The 16863-nt window shown below is 34.5% G+C and overlaps 1 protein-coding gene across 2 annotated transcripts in view; it reads right to left on the minus strand.

The window, feature by feature from the left end:
* Window positions 1-16863, minus strand: part of CNTN5 (contactin 5) — a 1378465-nt gene that overhangs the window by 40818 nt on the left and 1320784 nt on the right. For both annotated transcript variants that reach the window (XM_044258257.1, XM_044258256.1), the window contains 3 exons: window positions 15245-15315; window positions 13779-14013; window positions 5193-5302 (listed from right to left, as the gene is read on the minus strand). In XM_044258257.1, the coding sequence (XP_044114192.1) occupies window positions 5193-5302; window positions 13779-14013; window positions 15245-15315 (416 nt within the window). The remainder of the gene's footprint in view (window positions 1-5192; window positions 5303-13778; window positions 14014-15244; window positions 15316-16863) is intronic.

The raw sequence follows: 16863 nt of genomic DNA on the forward strand, positions 1-16863 counted from the left end.
CCTTTTCTATCTCATTCACATATTTCAATTCAGGAAAAACAACACAGGTGGCTGAAAACATGGTCTCTGATATTTTTAAAATGGCACATAATGCCTTTATAGTAACTAGCTCTTTCAAACATTTCAGGTAAAGTTGAAAGTATGGATAGAAAATGATTGGTAGAACTGATATGGTAAGTATATAAAATTTGAAATGAATCCCATGAGTTTGCTGACAGAAAAATACATTATTGTCACCATGCTCAGAATTCTACCAATAGTAAATTTAGATAGGATTGTGGTTGGGATAGAATAGAGGAGGGAGGTAGTGGTGAGATAAAATATTATACTTTAGTAAGCTACTATATTTTAGTAGTATTTAGCTAATGAGATCTTTTAGTAGTGAAAAAAAGAAAAAAGGGTGAGGAGAGGAGAGGAATAAGTCCTAGGGTAAATAAGGTGAAGGGTAGAGGTAGATTTCTCCTTAAAAGGATAAAGAATACAGAGAAGAGAGGGTGGAAGAAATACTTATAAGCCCTATTTAAATCATATTTATTTTTAAATCTACAAACAACTATCCAGTTATGAGATAGAATAAATTTAAAATCATCTTTGCTGACCAAATATTACTTAAAATAACCCTTAATGTCATATTTGGCCACTGAATTATAAAGTTTTCATTCTTTGATTATAAAAAGTATATATTTAATTTTCCAAATAAATTAAAAAATATATATAGATCAGCTAAATGTTAATATATACCAAATAAATAAACTTGGTAAAAAGATGACATTTTTCCTCCTAATTTTTATTTCCTTTCTTCTACTGGCTTGCTTGGAGCTTTGCCCCTTTTTTTGTTCCTTTGTGTGTAAGGTTAGGTTGTTTGAGAGTTTTCTTGTTTCATGAGGTAGGCCTGCATTACTATAATCTTCCCTCTTAGGACAGTTTTTGATTCATTTCAGAGATTTTGGACTATTGTGTATTTATTTTCATTTGTATCTGTGCAATTTTGAATTTCCTCTTTGCTTTCTTGGTTGACCCAGTCACTGTTTTGTGGCATGTTATTTAGCTTCCATTTATCTGTGTTCTTTCCAGATATTTTTCTCGTGATTTCTTATGTTGTGGTCAGAAAAGATGCATGATATGATTTCAATCCTTTTTAATTAATTGAGATTTATTTTGCAACCTAAAATGTGATGTATTCTAGAAAATCTTCCATGTATATTGAATATGTACACTTCTGCTGCTTTTGGTTGGAATGAACTGAATATATTTGTTAGATCCATCTGGTCCAATGTGTCATTTGAAGCTGCTGTTTTCTTGTTGATTTACTTTCTGGATGATCTATCCATTGATACACATGGGGTGTTAAAGTCCCCTATTCTTATTGTATTATTGCCACTTTCTTCCTTTATGTCTGTTAATAGTTGCACTTAAATAAGTGCTTCTATGTTGGGTGCATAAATATCTACAATTGTTATATTCTCTTGTTAGATTGTTCCCTTTATCATTATGTAGTGTCCTTCTTTGTCTCTTGCTTTAAAGTCTACTGCTATGTCATTTTTCTTTTTGCTTCAATCTGCATGGTATATATATTTTTAGCCCTTCACTTTCAATCTGTATGTGTCCTTGGGTCTGAAATGAGTGTCTTTTGTAGGCAGCATATAGAAGGTTCTTGTTTTTTTGTTTGTTAGTTAGTTTGTTTGTTTCATTTCTTTTGATTGGAGCATTTAGTCCATTCACATTTAAAGTAACTATTAAGGGGTATGTGGCTATTGGCACTTTGTTAATTGTTTTCTCCTTGTTTTTGCTGTTCTTCTCTGTTGCTTTCTTTTCTTGTTTTTTGATGAGTTTTTTTTTTAGTGTTATGCTTAGATTTCTTTCTATTTTTTGTGTATCTATTATAGATTTTTTGATTTGACAAGATGCCATATTTTTAAAAACAATTTATAAAGCACTATAAAATGGTTATAGGTTACTGTGCCCATGGATTCTGTGTTTCTAAGTATAAAAATAGTTGTTCAAATTTGTGTTAATTTATTTGAATGTATAAATGCAGTCGTTGTGATGATTATTCCAGAATTTGGTTTATTCTTATTAGCATTCTATTCTTAAGGATATTTCAGTTTTTTGGATATGTTTCCATTTTAAATGGTATACATTTAGCGAAAATGTTGTGCTTTGACCCTTGAGTGTTACTCTTGAGTGGTTTTGCTTCTGATCTCTAGTCAAGCCTTGATCACAGCATTCCATAAAACTCTCACCAGGGTCACTAGGATCTCTGTATTGCCATATCTGTTTTGCAGACTCAGGCTTCATCGTTCTGAATTTTTCAGAAGAATTTTTAGAATTTTAGAGCAATTCTTCTCTTAGCTTCTGAATTTCTTCAGTGTCTCCTTTTATTTCTTTGGCCAAACTCCCTTTCTTTCTTGAATTCCAAATGTTTAGGCATCATAGGGCTCAATTCTGAAACATCTTCTTTATCAATATTCAGTGATTTCAGCCAGTATATACATAAAAGCCATTTGTATACTGATGATTCCTTGGAGCTAAATCTCCATCTTTACCCTTTTTCTTAGCATAAGACCTACTTGACAACTATTTTTGAAAATAAGAAGTTGCATAAAACTAAACAGAACTCATGACGTTTTTCCACTAACATCCAGTCTTTTTTCAGAGTTCTTCATTTACGTGAATGACATGTTATTCATCCCATTTCTTGGGTAAAAACTCTTGAATTATCTTTGATTCCTTTCTTTTTCTTAGTTCACACTGAATTCATTTTCAAATTCCATCATACATCCATACAAGATATGAGATTCTTTCCCTTCCACCCCACTCACTTGTTCTCTCTCTTTCTCCCTCCCTCTAAAATAAATAAATTAATTTTTAAAAAAGCAAGTTCATTTCACTTAGTTTGGAACAACTGCTTTTCTCTGTTCTCCCTGAGTTCTTGTCTAGAGTCTATTCTCTACCCTCTAGATTAAGAAAGTCTTTTAAAATATAAGTCAAATATTGATGGGACTCTTCTTGTTCAAGATCTTTTAATGCCTTCTCCTCATATTTGGGATAAAATCCAGATTCCTTTCTGTGGTTCGTAATACCTCATATAATCTGATCTTTGGTGCTCTTTCCACCATTTTACAACCACCCTCTCTGTTCACTGCTATCTCACCCAAATCACTCCCTTCATGTCTACTTTACAGACTGAGTCTGCTGTTCTCTTTGCCTCTCTCTCCCTCATTCAGTCATGCTTTAATTCAAATGTCACAATCCCAGAAGGTGACTTTTCAAACCTTTATAAATAGTACACATCCTTCATGAGGACGGAGACTTCATTTTGCTCATTGTTTTATCCCAGGCCATCTAGCTTAGTGTCTGTTAGGCACTGAGTGAGTCTTCAATGAATGTTTGTTGACTTAATGAATGAATGGCTTATATTTAGAAAAAGAAGAATTGTGCACAAATATAAACCTCACATGATGTTTGCAGGACCTCCAAGAGAGCTTTAGTTATAAGTGAGTCACAGTGGGAATGTGAATGTCATGCAGAAAAAAAAAAAAAAAAATTGAGTGTGGCTGATTGTGTGAGAGAAGCACCACTCTGACATGTGGGAGTCTGGATCCCTCACTCTTTTGTTCACCAGGATACACTTTGTAGCCTTTCTAAAAGTTTGCACAACAGATTTTGATTCAGAATTCTAGGTTAGTCTACACTTACATAGTTGTTTTAAGTTAAGCTCCCTAGAAGCAGAACTTGAGAGAGAGATTTGAGTGCCTGTGATTTATTTTGAGAGTGCTTGCAGGTAAACCTGAAAGAAGGGAGGAGAGAAGAAGGAAAGGGAGGAAGCTGAGCAGGATTGTGGTCTCAATTCAGCCTTGTCCTAATGCACACAGCAAAGGCTCTGCATCATAAAATGGACCATAAGGTTGTTTTCTCCTTTAGTCAATGGACCACTCTGTCAGTCACTGGCTTTGTGTTGTCTGATTGTGGGAAGGGAATTTTTCAGTTAAAGTAGCACCCTTCGGTTAACCATAAGCAGCCAACACTTGTGTTATGAAGCATAGATATTCATTCATTCAACAAATATTTATTGTAGGTCTCATGAGCCAAGTACTATCAGTTGCTAAGATTCATTAGTGAATAGATATGGTTCTGCAGCATAGATGGGGAGACAAGGAGATATTAATCAAACAAACATGCAATCATGATTAGACACATACTGAATTATAACCCTGACCTCTAAATAATAAATCAAAGTGATAATATAGAAACAAATCCATGATATTGTATAGATAATGGTTTCTTAGCAATGGTCCTTAATGTAATTCTTAAGAAAGATTGTGTGAATTCTTTATCATAGAAAACATTATCTAATGCTAGTAGTATATTAATCAAATATTTCTCAGGCTTATTTGAAACCTCAAATAGAATTTAAAAAATGTATTTTCAGTCTGAAACCATATTGGTGTACAAGTCCTATACTTGATCAATGTTTAAGTTGAAGGGAACTAAGGTCTTGTGTTGGATGGTAATTATTTTTTGTCTTTTAGAAATTATACCCCTAAATCCTATCACTTACTGGCCAACACAAAAAATAAGGATCTTGAATTTGTGGACTATTCAATTTCATAGATTGCATATGATCCTTTAGTTCATGTGGAGTTTCATTGAAGTCATTGAAATGTTATGAAATTTTCACCAATATAAGGCTGGCATAACTGTGTTTAAAAACAGCAAAATTTAAAGGACAAAAAGTAATTTGAATAAATAGGTATAGATCACCAAGTCCAAGCAAATTTTGAGAATTCAGTATAAGAGTTAAGATCTGCCAAGACTATAATAGGAAAACTTGTTTTATACATTAAATTATTAGGAGGAAATACACAAAACACTTTTTTTGTTCAAAAACATTTTTAACGACCAGTAAATTGGATATCAGTAAATATCCACTAGTAACTCCTAATTTTTATCTAAGGTCTATTTTCACCTTAACAAAATTTTTTATATGGTACTATGGAAACTACTGTGCTAAAAAATAAGCCAGCTAATGAACAACATGTCAGTAAAACAGTGCATTTCTTACTTTCTTTGCCACAGAGCAAAAATTTCAAAAGAATATAATTCTGTTGAAGTGTCATCAAACCATTTCTTTAGAAGAATGCAGTAGCAGCAAAAATAACAAGGCTTATTTTCAATAATTCTATTCATACCTCAAATCCTTGTGGTCTTCCTAGACTCTCTTTAATATGTTTCCATGCAACAAGAATCTCTGACACAGACATACTTGTAGCCTTGACATCTATGGGAGCAGCACTGGGTTCTGTACAAAGGAAAATGGAAATAATAACTGTGATGGTAACAAGTTGTCTATGAAAACGTTGCACCTGAATCTGTCAGGTGTTACCACCTTCTACCTTATTTTTGAAATGAGGTGCTATGGTAGCTATGAAAAACATAACAAGATAAAAAGATGATCTTTTTGGATTTTTATACTTGGGTCAAGTCTCATCAATATTTTACCAATGACAAATGACAAAATTAGCAAGACAAGCAAAGATCTTTATCCTTGTATTAACCAGGACATTTCTGGAGATGTTAAATTGTCTGACTTAAATTATCTGCCAGTCTAACATAATGATCAAAAGCATGGACTAGAGAATCAAGCTCGGCTATTTTGCTGCTGTTGTTTTTCACCTTCAAAAATTTTTATTTATTTGCATTTAGGCAAGTTGTTTTGACTTTTTCTATGCTCCAGTTCCCTCATTTGTAATATGGGCATAATAAGAGTACTTATCTTAGAGGCTTTTAAGTTTTGTTTTTGCTGGAATAATTGATATAAAATGTTTAGTACAATGCTTGGCACTTAAAATATTAATTCACAAAATACCTTTTATTGTTAATTTATTTTATTTTTTACCTTGCAGGCACAAATAGAGTAAACATTTCATTAGTTTTTTTTTTTTTATTGTTTTTCTTGTTCCAACCTCAAAACTACATTTCCATGATTGTATAAGGAATGTGATAGGGATCATGATTTTTAAAAGGCATCCATTGACTTTTAAGACAGTTATACACTGAAAAGGAAAATCCCTGGAGGTCTCAATCCTACTGCTCAAAGTACATTTTCATTTGTTCCTACACTTGATGACTTTTCTCACTATTTTTTTCCAAATATACCATGTCTGACTGGCATCCATCAAGAGGTGCACTTTATTTGAGGTTGCACTGTATGTGAGGAACAAAATGTTTTCAGCTTTGACATTGCTGAATCATAAATACTATGTCACAAACACTCGTTAAATGAAATGGCAAAATAAAGGCCATACTTCAGTTCAAACAGTTCTGTACAAAGTCAATTTAAAAAACTCCTACCACATAAAAATTGTAGAGACTTTAATACTAACCCCATATCACTGGTAAGACTTCAGATGAAACTATTGAAAACGTTTTGTTTGTTTGTTTAGATTCAGGGAGCTATACATCAAAGCTGAGTTGTAACTAAAATATTTCAAAATCATTTTTAGAGATAGTAAAGGAATTATAAACATTTTCTGAGAGCTTCATTTTTCTAATGAAAGGTAGTCACACATCTACATAGAGAAACTTTATGTATTATTAAGTGAAAATTATCAATGAAAAATATCTACCCTTGTTACTATAAAAGAAAACCAGGAAAGACTTTTCCAAAGGTACTTGTTTGTACTGAGGAATGATTATCTTCTGATAAAACTCACTAAATCACATGTTATAATTGTGTTATTTCAAAATGCTTTAGTAAATTCACATTAATCTTTACATAGGAGCCGACATTATTCCAGCTATGGTATAAATTGTAATTTCTCATTCTGTCACCTTTTGAATATCTTTTATTATTTTCTTTGTTCACTGGTTTCCCTCACTCCATTTTCCAACTTCCTAGTATCTGACATCTTCATGATTAAAAAAGAAAAGAAAAGAAAAAAACTGGGGAACTTCTATTTCACTCTAGAATTCTGATCACCAGACTTGCAACAAGATTTTTTTTTCGTTGTTACTTAGTAGGAGTTAAAATTCTTTATTTTTGCAAACAAATGAAGGGAAATGGTGATGTTCTTAAGGTGTGTACAACCTGATCTTCAGGATTTAAGGTATGATTTATTTCAAAGACAGCCACACTTGGGGTATCAGTTGTTATTCACAAGCAATTTTGCTTATCTTTTAAATTAATGCATTACAGAGATTTGTGTGCCACATGCCTTCTTTCAGCTTTTTTATTATTGAAGCAATTACATCATTGTCAAAGAAGATTGCAGGGAGATAAATAATTTCAGGAATATAAAATGGTGGTTGGGTAGAAGTCTTTCTATCCCTCTTTATCCTTAGAGAAAGGAATAATTTCTCTCTCAGCTTTCTGTAGCACTGCACAACTTTAAGTAGTTCTCAAATAGAAATAAGAAAGTTTTAAAAAATAAAGAAAAGTTTAAAGGAAAAGAAAAAATATTCAGATATATATTTCCTAAACAAGCACCCTGAATTTCTGTTTAAAAGCTCTGAGGATTTTAAATCAGGATCAGACCCAAGCAGACATGTCACAGATACATTCTTGGGGGTTAATATTATAATTGCATCTTATTGAATGAAGGCAGATGAATCAAACAAGAACTTGAGAGTCATTTTTTTTTTTTTTTAACGTGTTTCACCTTCTGGATGTAAAGAGTATCAGAAATAAACCCATGCTGATCTAAATGAGAAATTTTGGCATGTAAAAAAAAAAGTGATATCCGTGGGTTTACTTCCAGAAGGTTCAGTATATATTGTTATAGCCAATGATTGAAAGGTTTTTCTGTAAGCAAGAGTAACTGACTAGATCACAGAATGTGTAGTTTGGATTGGAATTAGCTCTTCTGTTTGAGTATCCCATTGTAACTGAATAATGGAAGGTAAGAAAGAAAACTAGAAAACTATAAACTAAACTAGTTTTAAAACTAAAGTTTTAAGTTTTAGTTTTAAAACTAAAACTAAAACTAGAAAGAAGTTAGTAAGTCACTTGAATCAAAGGTCGTAAATGCATGGCCAGTGGGTCTTTAGTCATGCTTTGTATGGCCCAATAATACATTAATTTATTTCAACATTTCATATAAAAGAATTTCTAGCTTCTTTAGGGAAAAAGAAAAAAAATTGGTGATACCAAGTCTGAATTTGTGGATATCGGTAGATGGGAATTAGCAGTTCATCTCATTAGTCAGGACATAGTCTTTTAAGTTTGCCAGAGTCCCTACCACTACCTATTATCTCACGCTGGGACTACTTCACTTATTTATATCTCTTACTGGAACTTATGGGATTTTGAGTTATGGACCTATGTTTTAGATCCACGTCCTCATTTTGCAGATGAAAATGTGACATGTACACAGGTTGATTTTCCCAAACTCTGCTTCTGGCTCTGAAAAGAACCCCAACTAGAGCTCAGGTCTCAAGTACTCTTTCCTCTGTTGTTTTTATATTGGTGCAAGGCAGCAGCTGGCTCATTCTTTATTTCTTAGTCAGCTTTGAGGTAGACAAGAGATTTCAGAGGGAACATATAGTTCGTTTTCTTGTTGCTCAATTACTTCTAAATAACTGACAGAGGTATAGATGGAATACAATTAAAAACAAACAACAACAAAAAATAGATGAGGGGAACATCCAAAGGTAATAATAATTGCCATTTATTGAGGATTTGTTATGTGCCTGGTGTTATTCAGAATTCTTTACATGAATTTATTAATCCTTCCAAGAACCCTGCTATCTCTATCACTATTTCTGCCAATAAAGAAATTGAGAGGCAGAGTCAAGCAGCTCGCCCAAGTTCACATAGCTGCTAGAGGGTGGAGAGAGGATTTCAACACATTAGGTTGTAAATGCCATGCTGTTCCACTTCGGTGCATTTATCTGTGTTCCCACACATGATGCTTTTCCTTGTGTTACTGCTTTCTTCTCTCCTTGTTGTACCACACCCAATTTCTCTAGAAGAGTATTATTGTTGGAGTCCCTACTTGGGCTCTCTACTCTAAGTCTTGTCAGAAGCCACCCTAAACCCTGTCATCTCTTATTTAACTTTACTGCAGCCTTACTATCAGCTCCTTGTGTTCCTGTTTCATGGAATTTTTGATAAAGCTGAACCACAATTGCACTGCCTCTCATAGATCCTATTATATTCAGGCATATCTGAAACCCTCCTGATCTGTAAATAACAACGTGTTTCCTGCCACTCTCACTTCATTATACTCAGGTAATCTGAGGAAAATTCAGGGACTTATTTCAGAGACTGTACTAGTGGTATGTGTAATAGACTCAAAGACTTAAAAAGATTTTGTTTTTCTTTTACTTATGATGATATTAATTAGGCCATGGCTAACTCCTTCACTCCAGTCTTGGAATGTAAAGTGGACAAGCTGATTGGTAGATTTCAGCTTCTGTCAGATTAAAAATTTTGAACAGCATTACCATGTTCATGAATTTAGATGATATATTTGTATTAAGTGACTTAGCAGCTGGAATTCTCCAAGTAATATGGGGGATGTGCTTGCAATATTGATTATACATCTGACTTCCCAGGAGGGGTGGGTAACAGCATTAATCAAAAGAGGGTTTAATAAACTCCTTGGGAGAAAGGGTTATGGTTTCATTATTTAAAAATTCAGCGAAGACCGCTGTAGTTGAACTTTTACAGGCACTAATCCAAATGGATCATCTGGCAAAGACAGGAAATTATTCCTTGTATTTTACAACTAATATGCCAATTTATTAATTTTCAACCTCACATAAATCCCACGGAGTACGAATTGATCTGGAGAATAACACCTCATGAATGTTGGGTTTTAATTTGGGCTGTGGTAGCTCCATTTGCAAGGAGATAATTGCATATCATTTTCTGCAAATGAGGAGAGGATTCTTGGTTTTAACAAAAAATAAAGCAGTATACTTTTCACATACAAGGCAAAAGCCAAATAAACTAGAGAAAGCTAAGTCTTATCACAAATAAATAAATCTTTCAAACTATAATTTATCTATATCAAATCTCCCTCTATTATTCTATTAGATATAATTGAATGCTCAGGTTCTTTTGCTTTCAAAACTCTAGTAGTAAGAACTAAGTGGAAAATGGATATAAGTTTGACTAAAAAGTATTTCTAGATATATAGAAGTGAAAGCCAAAAAAACTACCATGCATTATAAATTACTATGTTGCAACTTTGCTCTCATTTAAAAAAAATTAGGATTGTTTCCAGAATGAGGGTATTGTATAGGATTACAGCATATCCTAGGGATTTAAACTCAAATCAAGATTAGAATGCCCATAATTCTTGCTTGGTTTAAAGGGTGTAAATAGCTGATACATGTGCAAGGTGTACAGAAGTCTTGGTAGGCAAATGTCTCTCCTTCCAGGATTATCTAGAGTCATTTAGGGTTACTTCTGTTGCTGAAATCTTGAAAGGTTTCCAAGGCACAAGAGCATTAACAGAAGAACTCTTTGGAGCTTTTCTGGCAGTATTCCGTGGTAGCAGTCTACTTTGGATTCACAAGAGTCAAGGTCATTTCTCAAGTGATTTATCAAGAACCAATATTATAAATGACGGGTTCTTTCACTAAAGATCACATTCAAAATTTTCCTATAATAATGTAATTCTCACTCTCATTCCAATTGCCTTTCTTCTTTTTTTTTTAAATTTTTTATTTCTTTTCAGCATAACAGTAGTCATTGTTTTTCCACCACACCCAGTGCTCCATGCAATCTGTGCCCTCTCCAATACCCACCACCTGGTTTCCCCAACCTCCCACCCCCTGCCCCTTCAAAACCCTCAGATTGTTTTTCAGAGTCCATAGTCTCTCATGGTTCACCTCCCCTTCCAATTTCCCTCAACTCCCTTCTCCTCTCCATCTCCACTTGTCCTTTATGCTATTTGTAATTGCCTTTCTTGAGAGGAAAAGAAAGGAATGGAAGGTGTGAGGCATGCACATAAGCACTTATAGAAGTGTGCTCTGGATGTGTGTGTCATCCATCATTGATGTACACTGAGAAATAGGTTGAGAAATAGTATTGCAAGGTTTGTCTTGAAGACCTTGCTTCCTTTCAAACAACATGAATTCTGGTGGCACACGTTTTCTTCCTGCCTTGGTGCTGGTTGTGAAAAGGTGGCTTTTCCATGGTACTCCAAGCATGTAGCTAATCATCTTTCTATGAAGAAGAATTATGCCTGTGAACAAAGATAGAATGCCAGCCCCAATCCTCTTGTTCTTTACTTTATCAAAAAATATGGTAGGCTTTTGAGGTACTAAGCAAGTGGACTAGGTTAGTGGAAGAACAAAGGTGCAGAATTTGTCTTATGGAGAACTATGGCCTCAATCAGATCAGTTGGGCTTTGGGCAAGGGTATGATGACAAAGGCACTCTCTGAATCTGTATGAATGTCCTCCAACATAGAGAAGTGGAAGTTGTGCTGGCTTGAGTACACTATATAGTATATCTTATAAGTTCATTACAGTCCTTGACTCTTAAAAAATGGTTTAATATTCAACATGTTCACTCTTTTATTTTTTTCTTTTTATTTGAGAGAGAGAGAGAGAGCATGAGAGGAAAGAGGACAGTGGGAGAAGCAGACTCCCTGCCGAGCAGGGAGCCCGATGTGGGACTCAATCCTGGGACTACAGGATCATGACCTGAGCTGAAGGCAGTCGCTCAACCAACTGAGCCACCCAGGCACCCTGTTCACTCTTTTAAAGTAAAGCAATTTTCCTATCTAGGAAAATTAAAAATTAGAGTATTTAAAATTATAGAATAAATTGACAAACTTTGGGATTCAGATTTGTAATGGCTTCTAGAGATATTCTAGTTCGGGACTTTCATTTTTAAAATGGAAGAAGAAAAAGGTCCAGAGAGGAGGATAAACTGTAAGATTTTAGTTAGAGGGGCACCTGGGTGGCTCAGTGGGTTAAAGCCGCTGCCTTTGGCTCGGGTCATGACTCCCAGAGTTCTGGGATCGAGCCCCATGTCCGGTTCTTTGCTCGGCAGGGAGCCTGCTTCCTTCTGTCTCTCTGCCTACTTATGATCTCTGTCTGTTAAATAAATAAATAAAACCTTAAAAAAAAAAAAAAGATTTTAGTTAGCAGATTGAAACTTTGACTGTCCATCTCAGGCAAATGCTCTTTCTTTCCATTGTCCTACTATTCCTAGTTGGCACGGTTTAATGATGTTAAAACTTTACTCATATTTACACAAAAAGTTCCAAATTAGTAAATTTAACTAGTGAGCAAATGCCAAATATATGTTTCAATTTTGTTGTTAAAACAAAAGGGACACCTGGGTGGCTCAGTCAGTTAAGCATCTCCTTTTGGCTTGGGTCATGATCTCAGATCTAGCTCTGCTTCTCCCTCTCCCCCTCCTCCTGCTCATGCTCTCTCCTTCTCTCCCTTTCTCTCTCTCAAATAAATAAATACACTTTTTTAATACTAAAAAAAAAAAAAGCAGACTATCTAGATTTAATTTGCCTGGTATCATTCATATGTCAATCTACCAAAATAAATGAAATGTTACTATGAAATATGTTATAGCAACAACCTCAGGGCCTTAAAAAATATGCATATTTCCTATCTAGGTTGAAATAGTAATCTCCAAAGGCAAGCTATTTCAAGTTTAAGGAAACAGTATAAACAACCCACCATGATTGCTATAATTTAATTTCAAAGCAAAGGTTGACAAGGAACATACAAATCTTGATTTCTTAAAGTTAGCACTGGTGTTACTCTACAAAGCTTGCTCACAAACCTTTCCAGTTTACCTTCGGTGACCTTTGGAGTTATGTGCTTGATAATTAAGTTGAGGAAATTTTAAAGCAACAAGATGGATTTCCTGAACAAAATCTGTACTTCAAAATAGATATTTTCAGTAACAAATAGTGCAAAATATTATTATATATATTATAGTAAAATAACAAAATATTATTATTATATACATTCTGATGAGAGAGTTTAGAGTAGTAGTTAAAAGCATGAGCTTTGGAGCCATACAGATGCAGGTTCAAATCCCAGCTGTGTCACTTACTATAGTTACTTACAACTCTCTCACTGGTGTGAATTTGAGTGTGTTTATTTCTCTGAACCTCAGCTTCCTGAAAAGTATATTAGGGTTTGAGATTGCTACTTCCTGTTTGGTTGTAAGAGTTAAATTAAACAAATATAAGTAATATGGTGCCTCTGCTGTATCTGGGAACACATCAGATACTTAAGATGCTAAGTGCATGGGTATTTCACTGGAACACCTATGATTCCTTGTTATTACTTGATTCTTCACTTTTTCTGGTCATTATCACAGGATAAACTTTCTACTTCTGCTTCAGAATTTGGCTCTATATTAAAAAAAAAAGACAAAAAACAGGGCGCCTGGGTGGCTCAGTGGGTTAAGCCGCTGCCTTCGGCTCAGGTCATGATCTCAGGGTCCTGGGGTCGAGTCCCACATCGGGCTCTCTGCTCAGCAGGGAGCCTGCTTCCTCCTCTCTCTGTCTGCCTGCCTCTCTGCCTACTTGTGATCTCTCTCTGTCAAATAAATAAATAAAATCTTTTAAAAAAAAAAACAAAACAACTCAGGGCAATCTGTATTGAAAAACTGCACCTTACATAAATCAGACACTATTTTTGTGCTTCAATATTCAAATGACCTTTTCCCCACCCCCCAACCCCTGCCATGTAGTTCATGTGTGCAACAATGTTTCATCCATATAACATCCACATAACATCCATAATAAAACATGGAACGTAAATAATAGGGATAAAGAAACTGACCTCCTTCAGCTGAGCAGATAACCACAATCTGACTGAAAGGTCCATCTCCTTTATTGTTATAAACACCAACCTTCACTTCGAAGGGAGTAAGAGGAGGAACACTTTCATCTCGATAAATGAATTTTGAAGCTTCAGAGGATGTCACCATTTTTTCTTTCCAGCCACGTGTTCCATTGGGCCTGAAAGCCACAATATAACCAAAGCCTTCCCCATTCTGAAACTCTTCAGATACTGGCTAAAGAAGAAAAATACAATTAATGATCAGAAAATTAACTGATTAAAACAGCCACTTCTCCCAAAATTTATTTTTTCTTTTTAAATAATGGATAACCAGAGAAATGGAGACTTTCAAATCTGTAATGCTACACTGGAAGACAATCACTTAGTATAGAACAATCACTTAGTAGTCTTTGGAAGCTTAAAAGGAGTTAAAAGCAAAAGATAAAAACTTAAATAATATCAGTTGGTATTTAAGAAGAGTATCAAGGGTCCTGAAAACTCTTGGAGTGAAACAAATTTAAACCTGTTAGACATGTATATGAAATGAACCTTCCACACTAGAATTTAGCATGTTGGGGAAAACTGTCATATGGTCTGATGGTCAGAAAAATCTGTTGCTGGAAATGCTCTGCAGAGTCCTTTGTGCAGAAAAGCAGGAACTATTAATGTAAGACCTTCTTTATAGTATTTTCTTTTTCATTTGCTTTTGTGCTTTATTAATGTGAAAAAATCAGAAAACAATATTTGTTCAAGTAATTGTTATACTACATGCTTATATTTAAATTTGTTAAACAGGCATAAACTATACACCATAGAAAGGAGTAATTATGATTGACTAGTTAGTTAAAGGAGCAGTCACCAGCCACTTCCTAGCATAATGCTTGACACGTAGATACCAAATATATATTTGTTGAAACATGTTTTTTTCTTCTTTTGAATTTTGATTTGAGGAAAAACTGTATTGAGTAGAGAAAGAGAGACAAAGCCTATTATATCAAAGTTTTATAGACTAAATGTTTTTGGCCCCCTAAAATTCATATAATGAAATCTTAACCCCCAATGTGATGGTATTAAGAGGTGAAGATTTTGGTAGGTTATTAGATTATGAGGGCAGAGCACTTAGGAATGGGAGTAGTGCCCCTCTTGCCCTCTGCCAGTGAGAAAATGGCCCTCTGTTAGGCAGAGAGCAGGCCATCATCAGACTGGAATCTGCTGATGACTTGATTTTAAATTTCCAGGCTCTGAACAGGAAGAAATATTTTTCTGTCATTCATAACTCACCCCCAGTCTATGGTATTCTTATTTTAGCATTGGGTCTAAGACATGAAGCTGAAAGATAAGGAAGTTTCTTAACCTCATTCAAAGAGAAATTACTCAATCTCTCTGTACCAAGTACAGATCCAATATATGTAGCCTTATTTTCTAAGGAATCAACAAGTCTGACAACTGAGTACAGGCTTTCTTACCTCCCAGGCTATGACTAACTCATGCCTTCTTCCACTTCTTCCACTTACGTTGGTGGGTGCTGTCTTTGGAACTGTAAATGAAAAATGGGCTAAAGTGAGGACAATAAATAGATGTTTAATTTAAGAGAATAGGTAAGAACACATTATGACCCTATTTGGTCTTAAAAATCCCAAAACAATCAATCAAAATTGAAGTTACAGTGGCCATATTCAATATTAATTAAAACAAAATGTTTGTGACAGATACCCTGTTTTCAAATCTGTATAGGAGAGTTTGATACATATTTTTCATGGCCACATAATACATTACCAAACCAGTTGCCTGGTAAATGCTCTGTGGTAGTAAAGTCGAAATCTCAATAAAACTAAAGGACATCTACTAATGCTTAAATTTCATTTTACAAATTTTCTCCTTTCTGATGATGTGACTCTTCCATGGCCTCAGGGCTTGCGGAACTCTGAGAAAGTCTATGGGTTGACTTACTACTGCTTTACCAGAACCCGCAGGAAGCTCCAGTTTAAAGAGAAGACAACAGTTCCACAGAGTAAGAACCTATTTAAATAAACATTAAAAAAATAAAAAAAACTATCAAGAATGGATCTTTTGGGGTGTCTGGGTGGCTCAGTGGGTTAAAAGCCTCTGCCTTCGGCTCAGGTCATGATGCCAGGGTCTTAAGATTGAGCCCCACATTGGGCTCTCTGCTCTATGGAGAGCCTGCTTCCTTCTCCCTCTCTGCCTGCCTCTCAAATAACTAAATAAAATATTTAAAAAAAAAAAAAAGAATGGATCTCTTTGTAACCCACAAAATACATAAGCACCCAGTGAAACTTTTTCAAATGAGTAACTATTAAAAGAATAAATGTCTCAAAGGAATAAATTTCTCCTTCATTGCACCAAAACACAAAATCTGCAGTTGAAAGGGAACATTTTCAAAGAAAGAACTGTTAAATGAACAAGACCATTAAAAGAAATCATTTTCCAGGCTATGAGTCTGCATTAACAATTTTACACTTCAGCGTTGCCTTTATGTCCTTGCATATAGTTTTTAAGTGATATTTATATACTCACAAGCAATAAATTCACTCCTATATATTACCTACTTGGATGAAAGGCTATTAATTACTGGTAGATATTCAAAGCATATACAGCGTTTTATGTACCAGAAAAACTGATGTGGAATTTATATTTCACGAGAAAGGAAAAAAAAAATGCTCTTTGCAAAACAAAGGAGGTGGGAGAGAAAAGTCTGTGAATATATATAATTGGCTCCACTGAAATAAAAACCTTTATTCACCAGGCTCCAAATTTCAGTGTCTTTGGGCACTTTTCTTCATGGATATGAGTTCTTGTCTTGCTCATGCACATGTGGAAGGAGATATATATATACACACACACACACACACACACACACATATATATGTATATAGATATATGTGTATATACACATATATATTACATATATATAAATTATTTATATGTGGAGTTCACTCGTGCACATGTAGAAGGAGATTATATATATGTATATGTATGCATATATATGTGTATATATATATGATTATTTACATGCGGAGTTCACTGTAAGGAATTTTCTCAGAACTAAATGGAATTAGATACCCCT

This window comes from Neovison vison, chromosome 7 (genome assembly GCF_020171115.1).
Source record: "Neovison vison isolate M4711 chromosome 7, ASM_NN_V1, whole genome shotgun sequence".
NCBI classification, from domain to species: Eukaryota; Metazoa; Chordata; class Mammalia; order Carnivora; family Mustelidae; genus Neogale; species Neogale vison.